We start from the raw sequence: 20,246 nt of genomic DNA, 5'->3' as shown, positions 1-20,246 counted from the left end.
TGCCCAGATCTGCCCCCAGGTAGAGGCTGGATACATGTGGCATGTCCCCAACCAAAAGCCAGGCCAGGAACAGGCTGTTTTGTTTTCCATTCATCCCTTGGGTGAAGGGCTGTGAGCAGGTAGCAGCAGCGTGACAGAGCTGCCTCTGCTGCAGGATGGGCACAGCAGCAGCACTTCCTTCCTTTAATTCCCTTTTTTTCCATTGCCCTGGGAAAGAGCTGCTGGCTTCATGCTGAGGGCAGGCTGCCCAGTGACAGCTTTCACTGGGGATACCTGCAGGGATGGAGTTCCAGTGCCAGGCTGGTGTCAAAAGTGGCTTTGGTCCCTTGACTAAAAGTGCTGCAGTCGGTGTTTTTAGTGCTGCAGTTGCACCAGCAATGTCCCTCAGAGGTCCCGTGTGACAGGGCTGCTTTACTGACACAAAATAGCAAAAATAAAGTGCTCTGCAATATTCTGTGTGGCCTTGGGCTGTGTGAACCAGGCCAGACTCTCTGGTGCTGCAGGAGATTTGATGGCAGCAGGAGAGCTGCTTCCTGAAGCTCCTAAGCACACCTTGTCTCTCACCCACTGAGGCAGGCACTTCCACACACCACAGAATCATGGAATACCCGGAGTTGGAAGGGACCCACAAAGATATGAAGTCCAGCTCCTGACAGCCCCAGGAATCCCACCCAGTGTCTGAGAGCATTGTCCAAATGCTCCTTGGACAACCTTGTTGGTCCAAGCATTTAGCTGTGAGACAAAGCAGGTGGCAGCCAAGGTGGCCAGGGAGGTGTCCTGCCCAAGGATTTGGGAGTTTCCCTCTTGGCCTCCAGATTCTGCAGAGCCCTGCTCTTGGCTCACAAAGCCCACCCAGGGATGTGCTGCCTTTGCAGGGATGTGCCCAGCTTGGGAGATGCTTTGCCTCGCCCTGACCCCAGCCTGGACCCCTCAGCAATGATGAGTTTAAAATCCTGGTGGCAGAATGGAGCATCCCTCCGTCCCGGGCTCGTGGGGCTGCTCTGAGTGCTGCACGCCCCTCACCCTCTGAGGTTCTGCCTTCTTTTGGAGCACCAGAACCTTCCCAGGAGAAAGAGAGTTTGAATTTAATAGATGTCAGTGGATCAATCTGAGATTTCTGAGTCTGTCAGCTGCCAGCACCTGCAGGCTCTTGCGGCACTGATTCCCCACTTACATGTTGGGTGGAAAAACAATTTTTACTCATTTTGGAGCTGTCACAGGCTGGCATTGGAATATGGTGATTTTCCAGTCCCTTTCAACCCAAACCATTCCATGATTCCATGACTGGGTTGGTACTGCTGGGCAGAGCACCTTTGGCATAGGAGCTGCTCCTGGTCCTTTTTTCTGTGAGTTTTCACTTTTCTTTGAATCTTGCCCAACACTGAGGGTTTCTCCTTTTCCAGTTGTGCCTTTCCTCCTTTAGAGTGACTTTTTTGCACCTTCTAACAAAGGCCTCATAAGTTATGAAAGCCTGGAATAACTAGATTTAACCAGCTTGGCTGGGAAATTTCTATTTCTTTAAATCCTTGTGTCTTTCCCTAAACCCTTCAAGAGTTTTTTCCCCTAATACAGCACTGCAACTTGACCCTGTGGAGCAGAGCCCATCAGAGGGAGATGGAGGAAAGGCACAGGGAGACAGGAGTCATCTGAGGACAAGGCAGGGCTCAGAGAACTCCCGTAGTGGCGCTCGGATGGTTGGGAGCAGGAGATGTTGGCATGGGAAGGTGCTGGCAGCAGATCCCTCAGTACCTCCCTTAGGAGCTCAGGGCACAGCGGTGTCCCAGTTTGGGGACAGCCACACCCACAGGGGCTGCAGGAGCAGCTCTGGCCCTGGGAGACGGGAGGGAGGAAGCTGCAGCTGGAATCTCCTCAAATGCTGTGAGGGGCTGTGAAAAGCTGGGGCTGCCCCTGGATCCCTGAAGTGTCCCAGGCCAGGCTGGAAGGGCTTGGAACAGGCTGGGACAGTGGAAGGTGTCCCTGCCCCGAGTAGGAACTGGGATGATCTTTAAGATCTTGTCTGAGATTCTATGAAACGCCATTCCTGGATGTCTCAAATCTTACCTTGTGAAAAAACATGATGAAAATTACTTCCCTGCTTCCATTTAGCTCGTGGAGCAGCTTTGCATCCAGCTGGCAGCAAACAGCAGATCGTCATTATCCCTGGTACTACAACCACAACCAAACCACTTTTCTCTCTTTTCCTGGGGACAAAATCCAACACTTCTGTGAATGCTAGGAAAAGGTTACCTTCACCTTTTCTGACTGAAATCCTTAGAGCTGTGAGTTGAGGGTACTTGGAAAACTGCCCCAAGAACAGGAAAAGGTTCCAGAGACATTCCCAAGGGGTGGGAAGCCTGTTGTGCCTTCAGGGGAACAGGAGCATCTCCCAGAAAAGAATCTGTGATGTCACTTCCAGCCTCGGAATCAGGCATTGGCTGGGCCATACAAAGGGAAAGCAGAAAATGCTGGAAGAAAAGCAGTTTTACCCCAAGCCAGGACTGCTTGGGATTACTGTTTGAGCCTTTCCAGCTCTGTGCCAGGATAAGGGTGTGTTGCCTTGTCATTGGATCAATGAGCTGTGCAGGGCTGTCTGGAATTTGGCAATCAAGGCATGCCCAAAACGAAAGAAAAGAGCAGGAAGTCACAAAACAAAACAAAGTAGTTGGAAAAAACACCAAAAAAAAAAACACCAAAAAAAAAACAAAAAAAAAAAACCACCCAGAGAGTAATTTTTATGAATTTTTCGTTTATTTTCTCCATAACAAATGTGGAGGGAGAAGAAATTAATTAAAATACATCCTGTGCTACAGCCTCCAGAAACAGGCAAGTCTTGCAGAATGCAGGCAGCGAAGTTAGAATGAGAATAGCCCACCATGGCCCAGAGGCAGCAGCAGGGACCCTGAACCCCTCCTGGGCACAGGAAGGAGCAGGGACAGTGCGTCACCAGTGGTGCTTTCAGTGCCATTTAACGTGACTTGTGCTTCCCAGGCCACCAAAGGCCCCCAGGCGGGATCAGGCCAAGCCAGTCACCCCTGCTCTGCCTGGCCCGAGTGCTCCCGGCCTGCCCGGGCCGGGGCCTCGGGGGGCGGGAGTGCAGCAGCTGCACACGGGGCCGGGGTCCCGGGCCGGGCCGCTCCCCTCAGCCCCGCTCTGTTCCCTCGGTCCCGCTCTGTCCCCCTCAGCCCCGCTCTGTCCCCTCAGCCCCGCTCTGTCCCCTCAGCCCCGTTCTGTCCCCTCAGTCCCGCTCTGTCCCCTCAGCCCCGCTCTGTCCCCTCAGTCCCGTTCTGTCCCCTCAGCCCCACTCTGTCCCCTCAGTCCCGTTCTGTCCCCTCAGTCCCGCTCAGTCCCCTCAGTCCCGTTCTGTCCCCTCGGTCCCCCTCAGTCCCCTCAGTCCCGCTCAGTCCCCTCAGTCCCGTTCTGTCCCCTCAGCCCCGCTCTGTCCCCTCAGTCCCGTTCTGTCCCCTCGGTCCCCCTCAGTCCCGCTCTGTCCTCTCAGCCCCGCTCTGTCCCGCGGCCCCGGGCCCGGCTCGGCCGGGACTTGTTCCCGTCCCGACTTCTCGCGAGAGAACGCGCGGTGGCGTCACGCGCCGCGGAGGCCGCCCTCGCGCGCGCGCGCTCGTTCGCACGCCGCCGCCGTATCCTTCCGCGCGCTCCCCCTCCCCCTTCTGGAGAGTTCTGCACGGCGGCCGGCACGACAAATAGTCCCCGCGGCTCCCCGCCCTCTCCTCCCTCTCCCGCTCCTCCTCCTCCCGCCGCTCAGGTCCTGGCCTCTCCCTTCCTTCCCCTCCCCGCCACGGCGGCGTCTCCGCCCCGGGAACCGGAGCGGTGCCCGGGGGCAGCGGCGGCGGCGGCGGGGCGGAGTGATCCGCTGCGGAACGACGCGGAGGCAGCGCATAAAGCGGCGGCGGCGGCGGAGGGAACGGAGGAGCTGCGGCAGCGCTGAGCCCGCGGCCGCCACCGCCCGACACCGGCCCGGCCCCGGCCCCGCCGCCCCGGGGGGCCCCGGTCCCCTCCCGCCCCTCCGCTCGCTCCGTCCCTCCCCGTCCCCTCCCCGCGCAGCCGCCACCTCCGCGCTCCTCCTCCTCCCCCCCTCCCCTCGCAAATAGTCCCGCGGGCCGCCCCCTCCCTCCGCCCGCGCCCCTCCTGCCGCCGCCTCGCGCACACAATGGCGCTGAAGAGAATCCACAAGGTAAGGGCCGAACCGGCCCGGCCCCGCACGGCCCCGCTCCCCCCGGCCCGCTCGCCTTACATAACCCGGCCCGGCCCCGGGCCTGCGGTGGGGGGGCGGGCAGGCCGGGCCGGGCCGGGTTCCCCCCGCGGGGCTCGGGCCGGGCGGCAGCGCAGGGGCCGCTCCCGGGGGCCGCGGCCGCTTTGTTCGAGGGGGGCCGGGCCGGGGCTGCCCGCGGGGCTGCACCGCGGCCGGGCCCCTCCGGAGCAACGTGGCCCCCGGGCCGGGGCCGCGAGGGGGCGCCGGCGGCGGGGCCGGGCCCGAGGCGGCGGCGGCGGCCCCGGCAGCTGCTGCGGCCCCGCGGGGCCCGGCCCGGCCGCAGGAAGGCGCCCCGAGGAGCGCGGCGTGGCCCGCGCCGCGAGTTCCGGCGTGGCTCGGCTCGGAGCCCCGGCCCAAGGGCTCCTCTGCCTCCTCCGGCAGCGACCAGGATCGCGGTGTCGGGCGGCGGGGCGCAGTAAACCTGTCACACTGTAGTGTGGTTTGCTCTTTTAATGGAGCCAGCGCTGTTCTACAGCCTGAGTCATCCCGCAGCCTCGTAGGGGAAGCTACGAGCTTGCCTTCTCCTGGAACGGGAGCTGCGCCGTGCTCCATGGCCTGGCTTTTTGGAAAAACACTGCTTCCCAGTCCGTTGCCGTCTTAGGCCAGTGTTTGATAGCTCATCAGTGTCTTTTACCAGGAAAAACACTCTCGACGGTAATTGCAGTCCACTTGTATTACCTCGGTGACTCAGGCAGGGAGTTTGTATCCTTTTCCCTGCAAAATGTGTAGCTGTCAGTTTGGAATCTGTACAAGGTTCAGCTGTAGGAAACAGCCCTTCCATAGTGTTTCTCCTCTTGATGGCTATGTAAATTAATTTTTATCTAGAACCGGCTGTAAACCCACTACCTCATAGGTCACTCTCTGGCCCTGTTTGGTTTTGTGTGTAGTGTCGGGTCTTTGTTAACGTCTCTGCTTTGGTTGTAGGTTACCTTGGAGGCTTTATGAAGCTTCATGTGTCCTACTGATCAGGTTAAAGCTCAGGTGGAGAAGAAAATGGAAGAGAGCTTGAAGCCTTCCTTGTGCTTATGAAATAGGTAGCCCTGGGAAGGGAGGTGTTTGGAGTATGATTTTAGACTGTTGGATTTTCCAGCTGTAGATCCAGTAGTGAATTACATAAGGAAGTTGTGTTCCAGCCGAGTCTTGCTTCTCTGCAGTGTTCTGTCCCATACTTTAGTGGCCTTCAAGGCATTGTGGGGACTGTTCCCCAGTATTTGTGGGCTCACAGGTGCTTTGGAAGAGCTCTTACTCCTCAGCAGTGGGTTCATAGGCTTGGGAGGCACAGCACTGGATGCTGAATAGGGTAAATGTGGCTGTGGGGGGGCTGGGCTCCTACAGCAGTGCAGGGCTGTCCTGGGAGGGTGAATCCTTTGTCAGGTAACTCAGGAAGGCTGCTTGGCTGTAGTTTAGTGTATGCTGAGGGTTAGGAGTCAACATTCTGAGAGCACTTGCATTTCCAGGCTGGTTTGTGACAGGAGAAAAGCTGGATGTGTGGAGTCTTTGTTAACCTTGGGTGCTTGTGGATTGACTCTTGTTGTTTTTCAAGAGTAAAGAACCCTGAGAGATAATGGGGACTGTGCTGGGGTATGAGACTCTTCAAAGCCTTGGGAACTAGCAAGAGCATCATCAAAGCAGTTTTGTGTGAGCTCTGCAAAGAGAGTTTCAGTGGAGTGAGTGCAGTGGCTGTGGAGGAGAGGGAGATGATGGGGCTGGAGGCAGCATTTCCGCAAAACAGCGTATAGGGAGGGAAATAAATCTGCCTGTTGTAGCAGCCCAGATGCTTTGGAAGTTGGATGGGCGTGAAGCTACAGGCTGGAAGGAGCACTCGGAGTTGCTGTGGGTGTCTCAGTGTAACTGCTTCAGTAATCATGGCTGGCTGTTTACGCTCTGGCTATTTTAAACCCTGTGGAGAGCTCTCCTATCATCATCTCAGGGTTGTTGTGGTCTCTGGGAGTGTGTAGTGGCTGTCCTGCTCAGAATAACGAGGAGACAGCCAGTTTCTGACCTTTGCTGCTGCAGCTTGTGGCAGGAGCAGGAGCCTACAGAATGTGGATTGAGTAGGAATAATCCCAGTGGACTTGAGCACAGAGACATGATGGCAGAGAAAACTGCTGCTTTGGCTTTTTTTTAAGGGTGTTATCAGTCATGGTATATCAGTGTGCACGGCTCAGTCTTGCCACTGGCTTTTGCTCTTGGCAGTTGGAGTTTTTACTGAGCCACAAAGGCTTTTTATGAGGTTTTTGTCAAAATTTTTGTATCCTCGGATAACACAGTGCTGAGAACTTGGAAAGGAGAAAATCCCAAGAGTGAAGGTTTGGTGTAGTGTTACCTGAAATAGCCTCTTGTGTGTTGAACTCAGCTGGGCTGGGAGAGGGGCAGAACAAGCAGTGTTGTTGCTGGTGTGTGAGGCAGCACAGGAACCTGCAGGGTCCGTCCCACTCTGTCACTGGTGGCACAGTTGCTCTAGGGATTGTGCAGAGGCTCGAGCTGGGGTAACATGTGTGCACACAGCAGCAGCTGTTCTCTTAAGCAGATGCTCCAAAAGAGCTCAGGCTGGGTGAGACCTGCTCTCAGATTGCTGCCTGTGTTACTCACCACAGTATTTTGGGCAGTGTGGCTCCAAATTCTTGTTTAGGTGCTTTTATTGGATTATGGGTCTGAAACTTGAAATCTTTTCTTGTGAGAAGTGCTTGGGGTGTAAGCAATACTGCCAGGCAGAGTCCTTGGGGGGTAACACTGAAGTATAGTAATTGAATTGGCATTTTTATATATATGTAAAAAAGGTCTATTTTATTCTAGATGTATTTTATAAGAAAAGCAGTGTGAAGCAATCCAAAGGCAGGATGGGAGGGATGTACAGGAGGGCCTTCCATTTTAAGGTTTAAATTGAAACCCTTTGGATTCAGCCACATCCCCATCTGTGGTGCTTATCTGTAGGGAATGCAATACCTATAACTGGATAACTAGGGCACCGTTTGGAGTTCTTTGAATGGAAAAGCAAGGAAAAGGTTAGCTCATTGTCTTTCACGGGTTCCCCTGTGTGATCGGCGGGTGAGGGGGAAGGGAAAGCAGCAGCTGTGCTCGAGTCCTGCTCAAGTAAAACACTTTCTGTAGCAGAGGAATTGGGGATTACTACTGCTTGTAATGTATAAGCACAAAAACCAGGTAACTAAACTGAATTCCATAGTGCTGTTCCTGTGTAGCTGGGGAAGAGGGGAGTAGTACTTGCTCTGGACCTGCAGTCCAGAGATGCTTAGGCATCACTTCTGCCCAAAGGAGCAGTGCCTGTGGGTGGGATGTGTGAGCACAACGGTGCAGACCAGCCTTGGTGGTCAGAGTTGTCTTTGTGCTACCTGTGCTGAGCAGACCTGGTGTTATTTCTGTGCTGTCAGTTCTGTACAGCAGCCAGTGGGAGCAACTGGGTTCTTCCGCTGGGCCTCTCGCTGTGTGCGTGGAGCTGCCAGAGCAGCCCATCTGTGCTGGAGAGCTTGTGTACAGAGAATGCTGCTGCAGCTTCTGTTAGCTAGAGAGGTGTTTTGATACTCGGATTCTACACCAGGAGGAAGTTACACATTGCTTTGGTCTTCTTCCTGTTCAGGCTTTGGGGAAAAAAAAATAAAAAGGAAAGGTGACAGTTACATCAGAGCTTGTTTATTACATGTACTTTGGCTGTTGCTGTGTTTCATGACTTCTCATGCTGCTCACTTGCCTTCTGACTTTTGCAGAGTCTTGTGAGGAATCAGAGTTGGGGGATCTGAGCAGCTTCAAGCATTGCAAAAGCAGTTTTTTTCTAAACGATTAAAATGCTTCTGTTAATTGTAGTGGCAGATACTCTGGAATGACAGTCCTGTGGGTGGGAGAGCACCTGTGGACACTGTAGGGAATTGTTGGTCTGACCTTGGTGCATGGGTGTGACACTGCCTCCTGCCTAGTGCTGCTGGGCAGCAGAGCTGAGGGAAATACCTCTGGATACAGGCTCTGGCAGCTGGCAGGGAGGTGCTGCTGGCCCAGGGAAGGTGCATGGGCTCTTCCCACCCTCCTGCCCTGCTGGCCCTGCACAGGGAGCTGGCAGCTCCTCTGTGCCATGGTCCTGAGGTGAGGCAGGGTGTGATCAATTCGACTTTGCCCTCAGTCCCCCTTTGCTTGGCTTTACTTTGTTGGGAGCTGGGATCAACTCATGGCTAAAGTGGCTGGGAGTTCCTTATTGGTTACGTAAGTCAGGATTTTGTAACATCTCCCTACACTTACACTGCCTGTTGCTGAAGGGTTCAGGGGCTTCAGGCAAATAAACTTGCTAAAGGCAAATGAAAAGCTTATTTCACTTAGAGCAGCAACCTGAGGCAGAAATTAGGTTTATAATCAAGCTAATGTGGTCTCTCAGTAAAGTACAATGTGAAAGCAGCTCAGACTGGAGCAGAGTGGAAAGCCCATGGAGTTCAAGCTAAGAGGACTTTATATGTATTCCTCTGGATTATCCAGTGTGTTGGAGTGCATTTGAGGAGCTCTGCTGTATACCAACGTTTAGTAAAATTGCTGGAGCTGGCTTGTTTAAAAAAAAAAAAAAATGCTGGCTTTTTACTTGCCTGATTGGCTTCTTGATGTTGCCAGTTATGTTGGTTATTCTTACTGAAGGCTGTATTAGCATTAACTTAATCCTTAAAACTAGTCTTATCTTTTTACCAGAGCAGGTTTTACCAGGAGTGTGTTGGACTGGGGAGGGATTTTTGTCTAGAGGAGTAAATTGGAACTTTGTTAACAACTGTCTTTGGAGTTGATAATTATCAACTTGAAACATGTGCAGGGCTAAACTTATAAGACTTAAACCATTTGTGTTTGAGTTTTTTGAAAGCTTCTTGTGCACTTTGGATGCCTGCAGTGAGGTATGTTTTAAAGGCACTGTATCAGCTCCTGGGAAATAGAACAGGAGGAGGGTTGGGATGAGGGTGGTGTGGGGCTGAGCAAGGCTGGTGGCACTGGTTTACCTGTGAGCCTTGAGGCCTTCCTGGCAGCTGATGCCTTTCATGACTTGGGAAGCACAGTTGGGGGATATGTGGTATGAGCATGTTCTATCTTCCTTAAAATGCTTTACTGGAACCCCTGAATAGGGATTGGTTTGCTGGGAACTTAAAAGCGTGATTAAATTGGGTTTTGGAGCCTAAATGTCAGTTTCTTGTGAGATTTTTATAGCTTTTAGGCTGTCGCCTTTGTGGATTTAATGGTAGTAGTTTTGTTCAGCTTGGCCTTTAGGCAGGACACCTTGTACCTTGCTTTGTGTTGTTCTTCCACTTCTCATTTTTGCTAAGGGACTCATTAAGAGTTGTGAGATGGGTCATGTTAATGGTAGGATCCACAGCAGTGGGCCCAGCCCCAGGGATATTTTGCTTAGGGGAGATGCAGAAACTTTAAATTCTGTAAGATGCCTTCAGCTGGAAAGCCAGCTCAGGGTGAGGCAGCCCTGGGAGCTGAGTAACTCAAACTGGAACTTGATCTAAAGGCTGCTTGTAAATTCCTGAAGCAAAACCTGCATGTGCTTAAGGATCAAAAACTGTCTGGAGTGGAAACTGCTATGGCTTTTTTCGGGTTTTGGTTTAATATCAGTGGTCAAGGTCAGTTTTGATCATGGACCAGCAAGACTTCCTGGATCACAGGGAAAAACACTGGGACTTTGCAAGGGAATCCAATACATTTGGGTTGTAGATGATACCAAACTGTAACTGCATCCTCCACGTGTTACGAGTTCCAGTTTTATGGGAACTCCAGAGTCATTTGTTCTGAGTTGCACAAACCAGCTGGTTCTCAGAGTCCCTCAGCAACAGCTGGAAGCCAAGACCTCTCGGGATCTGGTGTCGTGCTCGTGATACCTCGGGAGCTGCACAGGAGCCTGCAGAAGGCACAGCAGCCTCTGGGACAGGTGCCTGGCTCTGGGCAGCAGCTGTGGGCACTCTTTTCTGTGCTACCAGTCGTGAGCTGCTCCTTTCCTGTTCCTAAACTTGGCTCTGCAGGTGTACTGGGAGTCTTAGAGCAGCTGGAAGAGAATGGAGCTTATCTGTGCCCTGCCAGGAAATCCAGGGGTGTGTTTGCCTCTCCTGTAGGCAGAAGCAACTGGTACCTGCACTCCAGAGGAGTCTTGAGAGGTGAAGGGGAGGAGCTGAACTGTTCTCCAAACTGTTCTACAAAATTTGTGAAGTTTGTGCTACAGGGGCTTGAATTGAGAGTTGGTGTAATACTTTCTTAAGCACAAGGAATTTACGCATTGGCTTTTACACAGACCTTTTAATCTGTGATGTTTCACTCTGTGAATTTATGGAGCCGAACCTGAATTGCCACCTTGTCACTGAGACAAGTGGTACAAGTGATTGTTGTAAGTCATCTCTTTGTACTTTCAGAAAACTCAGAAATCTTCCTGGAACTGAATATGTAGAGAATGAAATAGTATTTTGATGAGAAGCTCCTGAACTTCACTGCTGCCTCTGTGTCTCTTGGGGACTTACCTCGTAGTCCCTCTGTTATGTGCAGTTTGAAGTGGTTGGTGCATTTGGGCAGCAGGATGTAGGGTGAGTGTCAGGGCAGCTCTGGAGCTGTGTATTCTGCTAACTGGTAGAATGTGTGCCCAAGCTCATGTTTGTAACTATTTCCCTTTTATAGCAGGGAAGGTGCATGTTGTGTGTTCATAAATATCATCCATGGTGGGTTGTGGTCATGCATGGAAAACATGAGTTCTTACAGTTGTACCTTCTGAGTCTTGTGGATGTATAGTATTGATGCATAAAATGGGATGAGAAGTGGTAAGGAATATTTTTTTTTTAGTTGTGTGTTTGGGGTTTTGAATACAATAGCATTAAATAGTTTTTTCCAGAAAATTATAGTCCAAGACTGTTTGGAAGTAGACTGTATTCCATACACCTTTAGAAAGAGTAGATGCATTGCTCTTTTAAAATTTTCATGCCTGTTGTGTGTAGACTCAGTTCATTCTTTGTAGCCATGACTAGACTGCCCCTGAGGAAGGTGGGCATAGGTTTCTGCACGTTCCTGTGTTGCCCTGGTGGTTCAGGGTGCTGAAGCACTGCAGAGGGCTTTGTGCCTTGGGAAGACCCTTGGTGATGCTCTCTCCACCTCCAGGAGTGAGAAAGCTCTTCAGCAGGTGCTGTGTGCTCAGTGTCTGTTCCTGTTCGTGTCCATGCTGAACAGCAAGTGGAAAAAAACCAGCAGGAGCACTAGAAAAGCTTCCATAGTCTGGTGTCAAGTCAAGGAGGCTTCCAGCAGGGCTCTATAGAAGCTGGAAGCTGCTGAGGGCAGAACACAAACTTGTGTATGTGTCAGGGCCTGTGAAGTTTTCTGGGGCACAGCATGTGGTGGGGGAAATCCAGAGATGTATGTGTTTGATGTGAGGCAGCATTTGTGTCTTGTGGGTTTGGTTAGTGGTGGCCTCCCAGTTCCTGGGAAGTAGAAGCTGAACTCCCAGAGATCATCTGCTCAAAAGCTTAATCACTGCCTGTAAATAACAAAAGGCCATTAAATGGCAAATTTTCTTCCATTCCTGCAATCAACTTGTCTTAATCATTGTACTTATATATTTTGTCTGCCAAAAGCCTGGTATGGAGTTTCCAGTTTGGACTGTTCTGGGAGGTGAAAAGCTGAACACAACAATGGAACAGGGACAGCATAGGAGTGTTTCCTGAGCATTAGATAATAGTTGTAATCCTTATGTGGTGTGTGTTCAGCTTTCTAGACTGAGTTCACAGAGGAAAATGGTAATATGTTCAGGCCTATCATGTAAAGCAGGTCAGTGACTGAACCAGAAATGGAACAGGTAAAGTTTGACTTTAAAGTTTTATTCTGTTTGCACTTCCCACCAAACATTCACTTCCTAAACAAATGGCTGAATTTCTGGTAACAGTAACTCTCTGAACTGTGCTGAAATTTTGCTTCAAATTGAAGTGAAACAGTATAGTTCAGGTGTACTGTGGGTTACTCACCCTGTTCAGACTCATAATAGGATTTCTTCAGAGGAGAATTTGACTGACACAGCGACTGAAAAAGTGGGGGATTTCAATAATGTGTGTGGGCATGGAAGGCCTTGTGTTGTATTCCATTCCACCCATAGTCACTGGTGTGTACGTGTGGAGGTGAAACAGCCCCAGGTTATGGGGGCTGTGTGTGCTGCAGGCTGGCTGTAGAGTGATAAACTGGATCACTGTAGCTGGAGCAGCACTGGAACTGTTACAACTGAGGGAATAAAATAAGGCAGATTCTGAGAGTTGTTGGATTGAGGCCATCTTATCTCTCTGTGACCCAGGGCTGGTGGAAGATTCAGTACCTTGGTAATGCTTGGGACCAGTGCAGGCAGTCCTGACAGCCCCTGATGAGAGGATTGCTGTGACTCAGGGCTCTGGAGCCTGGACAGGTCACTGAGGCCTGTGCTGCATGTGTGTCTCCTGGGTTTAAGATGAAACTTTACTTTCCAGAGTCCTGGTTTTTAGTTCTGTGGCACTGCCAGAGTGCCTCTAGCAGCCTTTAAGCAATGATATGGTTCTTTTTGAAATCAAGTGAAACAAACTCTTCCTGTTTTTTAGGAGTTGAACGACCTGGCACGTGATCCTCCAGCACAGTGTTCAGCAGGGCCTGTTGGTGATGACAGTAAGTATCTGCTCTCAGCAAGCACCTGCCCTCTCCCACGTTTTTCCTTTTCCTTCTGAAATAGGATGTCCAGTGCCTCAGCAAGTAGAATCCTTCTGTTTATTTTTGAGTACTAGATAATACTCCGCCTCCTGATCTTAAATTTGCTGCTCTTCTGTATCTCTTACACATTCCTTGTGTGCCAGTGGTGTTATTCCCACTCTATTGATTGGGCAACTCAATGCACATCTTAAATTAGGCCTTTCAGATTAACTGTTCTGGAATCCTCCTGGGGGATGGTGTTAGAAAACCTCAGTAGATCTGTGGTCAAACCAAGAAGCAGCTGCCCACAGCCTTCTGAATTGAGATATCTAAACCATACATGGTGTCTGAAAACTGCTCAAATCAGCATGCCCTGCCAGGTCCTGTGTAAGGGACAGCCTCAGACAGTCTTCTTGGCCTTCCTGTTCAAGTCTGTTCACCTGGGCAGTGACTGGGACTTGTTGCTCTGTTCTGTGCTCACACTCTTTCCTGTAGCAGCTCTGACAGTGGAAAAGGCTCCTTGTGAACCCTTGGCAGCTGTGACTGCAATGCCCCCAAACAGCACACAATGAATTTGCTGTGCAGTGTGGTCTGACAAGTGATGTCAGCAAAGCATCCAGGCCCCTGAGAGAGAGGAGAGTGAAGCAGGGAAACCCCTCCTTCTCTCTGCTGAGGGCTCTAAGCTCAGGTATCCTTTCTAAAATGAAAAAAATGCTGCCAAGATATTTGAGTAATTTCTGAGCTTCTCAGCAGTGCTGAAGTGTACAGAAAGTTACACATTCCTGTAGAAATGTAGGGCTAAATAAAAAATAATCACTTGAAACCTGAGGGTGAAAATACTGAAGTTAGTAGGAATGTTCCTGTTTAGCAGCTCTTTCAAATGAGTGCAAGCCCAGTTTGGTGTGTTTAGCAGTAATTACTTCGCAACCTAGTTCTGCTTTCAAAATAGTATTTCAAAGAGGTTTGTAGTTTCATAGACAAGAAATTACTAAGATGGAGAGCCAGGCAGAGGCTTTTATTCCCTTAAATTAGCAAGTGTGATTTGTGCCATGATAAACTACTTTGTGTTTTCCAAAGTCTTATCAAAGGTGATGACGATTGTCTGGCATAGGAGGTGGTAACAGAAGTTGGTGAAGGATGAGAATGGAAAGTTACTACTGATACAGAAAGCTTTAGTGCTATTCAATTCTCCTGGTGCCACCTTTCTGAAAGACCTCTAATGAAAGACTTTTGTTCTTGAGAGCCACAATTTGGATGTGTGTAAGTGGATAGCAGTGGCAGCAACAGAAAGGTGCCTTCTCCCAGGTCCCTGTGCTCCAGGTCTGCTGCAGCTGCCTTGTCAGAGCGACATTTCCCAGAGTTCAGGACATGCTGTGCTTGCAGAGTGCTGTCCTGTGGCTGTTCCAGCTGATGCAAACTGTCCCCAGCTATAAGCTTCTCATCCCTGGGGTTCATGAACCTCAGAAAGTAAAGAGCTTTCCTGCTTTGTGTCCTGTAGGAATAGGATTTTCTTGGCAATGTAGTTTTAGCTTTCTTTTACCCACCTCTGGCTTGTGTTTTGGAAATGTGCTGGGGACTGGATGATGTTGGTATGCTTCCAGGCTTAGCCTTTTCCAAACATGTATCTGTGCTTACCTACTGAAAGCCAGCAGCCCCCTGCCTTTGTAAATACTTCTGTTTGGCTGATTGCAAAGGAAAGAATCAATTGGAATAAGCTCTGCATGACAAATCCATCTCTGCATTCACCAGACTTGTCCTGGATGTTACTAGGATTAAAAGCTTAGATTAAACAAGCATCCAAGGCTGGGGTGGGCACTGAGTGGGAGGAAACACAAACCTTCCTTCTAGCTTTCAAAAAGTTGAGATTGCCTGTGGATATGTTTTTATTTCTGGGGTTTAGTTGAGTTTTAGGAAATCGTTGGTTATGTGAGGTTGTCTTTTCAGTGGTGCCTTTGCAGAGCAATCAGAGTGAATCTCATCAGGATCTGTGAGATTTTTACTGGTTTTGTTGGGATTGGCTGCAATCTCCTGTGGGATTTCTGCTGCACCTTTGTCCTCTCCTCCATGTTTCTCCCTGTCCTGCTGCAGGTGGCAGGGAGCTCCTGGAAAATTGTGTGAACCCCTTGAAGATGGGTGAATGCTACATGTGAGCTATTGTCTTGGTTTCCTACTTCATTGGATGTAGAGTTTCTCAAAGCCAGGCTCCTGAGAGAATGACTATTTAAGTAGCAAAATCCTCTCTCTCTGTTAGAGCTGAGAACTCTAAGCTCAGGTATTCTTTCTAAAAGGAAAAAATGAGCTGCTAAGATCTTTCTGAATAATTTCTGAGCTACTCAGCAGTGCTGAAGTGTATAGAAAGTTACACATTCCTGTAGAAATGTAGGAGTAGGTTAAAACAAACCTGTTCCAACCCAACACTCTTCTCCCCTGGCCTTGCAGAGCTACTCCCACTCTGCTTTTTTCCTCCTTCCTTGTATGAGATCATTCTGAGCTGTGTAATGCCTGTACCATGTGTAATTAAAAACTGCTTGTGCTAGATGAGAACAGGTAGTGCCACTCCTGCTTTTGGCCCAAGTAGTCTTGACAGCTGTGGACACCAGGTGCCAGTGAGGCACAGACACTTCCACTATGTCTCCTGTCTTGAAGACTTCCCTTGAAACAGCTGCCATCATCTACAGCTCCCCAGTTCTGAAGGTGCTGTGTAGGTGACATCCATGCTGAGGGAAGCTTCCATTAATTCACAAATAATTTCCTAGGCTGGTGCTCTTTGTACAGGCACTGAAGCCTGTGGAGGCACAGGAACCCAGTGTGCCTCTTGCAGACTATCAGCTTTGGCTGTTTTCCTTTCCAGCACAGCAACATTCTTCACAAACCCTCTGTGCTACCAGGTGAAAGTTCTCTTGGGCAGATGCATACAAAGGAGGATTAACTTCTGTCCGTTTATGAAGTGTGCTCTGACACATCCTGCTCCAAGTATGGGGCAGACTGTCATTCCTGCATTCTCTGTGGACAGTTCTTTCTGTTTTAGTGAAATCTTGAGGCCTCTGTGGAGATGATGCTTAAGTGTTGTGAGGACACCACTGGTTTAGGTCACCTTTGTAGGTGTGGTTCACACGGAGCCTGGCCTTCCCTTCCATGTGTCACAGGTCTGAGTAGGAGAGCAGCTGTGAGTTCATGCTGGAGCTCTGCTGTAGCTGGCTCAAAGGGGGCAGTCGTGGGTGCTGATTCATTAGAAATGACAAAGTTTAGGCTCACAATTTTGAGCCTGAAAAGTTGCCCAGAACTATGTGGGTTTTTATTGTAATGGGATTTTTGCAGGGCACATGTGTGGTACCACAGTAGTCCTGGAGTGAGGACTGCAGAGTATAGAGTGCTTTGCTCTGTCTCTCTTTAATTCCTTAGCTCGCTTCCCTGCAGCCTTTCAGAAGGCTTTGTTTTTAAAAGACTTCTCTTTTCTGTGCTGCTATGTCTGGAAGAAAGTAGATCATTACTTGAGCTTCTCCAAACTGAAGTAAATCTCTCTCTCTTTTTCAGTGTTCCATTGGCAAGCTACAATAATGGGACCAGTAAGTATGAGAGAATTGATGTTCACGGCTTTTTATGACTGGTTGTCCTGTAGTAACTCCTCAAGCTGCAATGATTCTTTTTCATTAACAGAATGACAGTCCCTATCAAGGTGGAGTATTTTTCTTGACAATTCACTTCCCAACAGATTATCCCTTCAAACCACCTAAGGTGAGTGGCTTCTGCCATAAATCTATCTGTTACCATGTGATGTATATTTGTGAGCCTACACTGAAATTTTCCCTCTTCTGCAGGTTGCATTTACAACAAGAATCTATCATCCAAATATTAACAGTAATGGCAGCATTTGTCTCGATATTCTACGATCACAGTGGTCCCCAGCACTAACTATTTCAAAAGGTACCTCCAATGCTTATTTCATTTTACTCTGCTAAAATGAAGTACTGATTTGGGATGTAAAAGCTGCTGCATTCCTGCTGGAATCCACCATTTCTGTGGTCACTGCTTCTGTCCTGTGACTCTACATGGAGCTTGCAGCCAATTCCTGAGCATGGCATGCTCAGGACATCCAGCTTCCCTGTGGCTGTAGGGAGACTCCTCAGCTTTGCCAATGGATCAGATAAGTCTTACTACACTGAGTACATACTCCTGCCACCTCACCTCAGAACACTTCAACTGAAAATAGATATAAATAGATATAAAATAAAACCTCGTGTGTCACAGTGGAAGAGTTTAATGTTCAAGATATGTCCAGAGTAAAATATGTAAGGGAGCGGCTGTGGCTTTTAAAAAACAGTGAAGTTGCTAATTCTTTGTCATATTAAAAACAATTTCTCTTTCAAGGGAGCATCAGAACTCCATGTTGGTAATTTTTTAACAGAATTTCCAATGGTGTAGACTACTAAAACATGGTTTAAAACTTGCCTAGTTTGAGCAATCTAGAATAATTAGCTAATAGCATCTTGGTCCCTGTGAACTGTGTTAGCTTGTGGGTCAGTGGAATTTAGCCTTTGCCTGGTAAAGCAGTATTCATGTTTTATATAAATAGAAAACTTTAAACATCTTGAAAGAAGACACAGGCTGGATTTTTTGTTTTGGCTGTTGAAACTGTAGATTTACAAACTGTGGTTCAAGTTTGTAGGTCTGGCATGGCTATTTAGGAATATTTGGAGTCTACCCTGTGCATAATCATGTCTTGACCCTTTTGTTATGTAGCTTCACACTGTCCTTGTAATCAAATGCTGCAGTTTTCACATTGATTACATTGTCCTTCACAGTGTCCCTTTTCTGAGGTTCTCCTGTTGCCTATCCTTCTCTGCAACCACATGTGATGTTCCCAGGCATTTTCTGGTTCAGATAGGTGATCCTGACACATCCCTTGGACATCATCACTGTCTCCTTTCCCACAGAAGTTCCCACCTTTTCTGTCCAGCTAAAGGCATTTGCAGAAGCAGATGGAAAGGCAAAACATCTCCTTGTCTCTTGTCAGATGTGAATCTGCTTGGGCAGAAGGCTTAAAGTCTTGAAAGAACTGAAAAATGGTGTCAGTGAAATAAAAATGATAGATTGTCAGGTTGCTACAGTTTCCTTACAAGTGCTCACTCAGTACTGGCTGCTCTTAGAAGCACCAAATTAGCCCCTGATAGCTGGTCTGGCTTGATTTAATTCCTGCTTAACTGGAGAAAATGCTGTATTGTTTTAGGGAGTCTGAAGTGACCAGATGGGTGGTGGGGTGATAGACAGCATGGTTGAAAATACTGGAAGATAAACTGGAACTAGGACAACTGGAAGAAGATGGGGCAAGAATTTAAGAGGCTGGTCCAGGTTGGCAGTGAATGGCATATTAGTGGCTGTCACCTTTAATAACTCAGAATACATCCTAGTGTTAATTTTACTGCTCAGATACATTTGCAATATGCTTTAATATCTCAATCTCCCTCTGTGTTCTACTTTATACTCTCTTTTTCATATCCTGTTCAAACTATATCCTTGTGACTCAGCTGGAATAAGCCATGGGATCAGCCACCTGCCCCTGCCAATGCCCCTCTGGCCCCTGGGTTTAGGGGGCTCTGTAGTGCTGATCACTCTTCTCATTGCTGAACAGCTCAGCTGAATGCCCACACTCTGCTGCACACAGCCCAGCATCCACACTGCTCTAACCTGGGAGAAAACCTCATCCCAGCTCCCTTGGGCTACATTTACTGAAGGAATTAAAACAACAAAGCAAATTCCTAGGTGTGCCTTTATAGGAATACTTTCCTCAGAATCACAGGGATGCCCTGTCAAAAGGCAGACTTCAGAAGCAGAGAGCTGATACTTAGGGGAAGTATTCCCATCTTGAGCAAATGGAAATAAAGTCCACAAAGGCAACTTGAATCTTTTGGGGTGGAAATCTTGAGTTCAGTCAGATTAGAGTGTGTTGTGATGGACTTCAGGGATGGATCAGCCTTATCAAAGGAGGAATGTGTTGTTAACAGGAAAAATTGTTGGATTAGGTAATTTGTGGTGCAAAATAACACTTAAAACATTCAGCAATAAGCTCACACCTCTTCCAAAGCATCAATTTATTATTTGTAGTGTAAATTTCTAAGAGTATTTCCTAAATTGTGCCACACATTAAATTGGATGCTACTGGGAGCAAGCTGTTTGAATTTTAAATCTGTAAGCAGATAACTTAGAGCTCAGCTATGAAAAAATGTACTTCCTACTGATTGAGAAATCTGGGAAGAGTAGAAACAGTCCTTGTAGGAAAGAGCTTAACATGCACAGCTTCCTCCTGAGGTAGGTGGGAGGCAGCACTGTCAGCAGCTCACTGTTATGCTCACAGTTAATGTGTGGTACATGAAGATGTTTTTCACCTTAACCTGCAGGGAGAGAGGGGAAGGGGTGTGCAGTGACCTCCTTTGGGTTAGAAGTGCCACTTTTTGTTGGGGACAGAAAAATCATACCAGTGCTACTTAATCATTCCAGTTCAGTGGTAAAGGTAGGGGTCTTTGCTCCTCACACTCTGGAGCCAGCCCTCTGTAAACAATTTAATAAAAATTGTGGTTATGATAAAGGTGATTGGCATTTTGGGGTTTTGTTCTGTCCCTCTTACAATTGTTAAAACTTGGGAGAATAGCAGTGACTGTCTCAGTACAACAGCTGACTTGCTTATATTAGTAATTCTGAACTCAGTGTTCCCTCAAGAATACATACTGGAGAATAAATAATCTCAAAATACAGTCTTAACCACACCGTGGTGGGTAATTTGAACTCCAAGGCTTAAGCAGAATGCGTAGGCTTAAATTAAAAACATTATCTCCAAGACTGCATAAATAAGAATCCCAGTTGCCTGAAACAGGAGAATATGAAGTGTTTTAACATTATTACAGCTATTCTCAGCCATTTTTGGGGGGGAAAACACACTTTCTCTTGAATTCGGCAAGTGGCTGTGCAAGAGTTAATCCTGAACTAAAGCACTTCTGCAGTAAAGTTTGGACTGATCTGCTGTCTTGTCCCACATCTCCCCATGTTTTGTAAGGAATAAATTGTGGAGCCTGTGTGAATGTGCTGGAGGGCCCTGCCTGGGAGGGGCAGTGAGTAACCTCAGCCTCATTCATGCAAGAATGCAGCTCCCACTCTCCAGGCTTCCATGCCTGCTGCAGTGGGGATTTTATGTGGTGTTGCTCTTCATGAATCACTTCACTAAGACTTGCTGGAAGTAATAGTACAGAGGGATTGAATTGGACATTCACAGTGCCATTCTCAAAATCTGGAAGCTGGTTTCTGATCATCTTGGCTTTTAGTTTGCCCGTTG

The 20,246-nt window shown here is 48.6% G+C and overlaps 1 protein-coding gene across 1 annotated transcript in view; it reads left to right on the top strand.

Moving 5' to 3' along the window:
• Positions 1-4,158: 4,158 nt before the first annotated feature.
• UBE2D2 (ubiquitin conjugating enzyme E2 D2) overlaps positions 4,159-20,246 on the top strand; it is a 28,858-nt gene continuing 12,770 nt past the window's right edge. Inside the window, exons 1-5 of the mRNA XM_021531864.4 lie at positions 4,159-4,189; positions 12,838-12,901; positions 16,457-16,488; positions 16,580-16,657; positions 16,741-16,846. Of these exons, the coding sequence (XP_021387539.1) occupies positions 4,166-4,189; positions 12,838-12,901; positions 16,457-16,488; positions 16,580-16,657; positions 16,741-16,846 (304 nt within the window). The 5' untranslated portion in view covers positions 4,159-4,165. The remainder of the gene's footprint in view (positions 4,190-12,837; positions 12,902-16,456; positions 16,489-16,579; positions 16,658-16,740; positions 16,847-20,246) is intronic.

This window comes from Lonchura striata, chromosome 13, assembly GCF_050655825.1.
Source record: "Lonchura striata isolate lonStrDom1 chromosome 13, ASM5065582v1, whole genome shotgun sequence".
Lineage (NCBI taxonomy): Eukaryota > Metazoa > Chordata > Aves > Passeriformes > Estrildidae > Lonchura > Lonchura striata.
The sequence above is the reverse complement of the archived record's forward strand: the minus strand, read 5'-3'. Positions and strand labels throughout refer to the sequence as shown.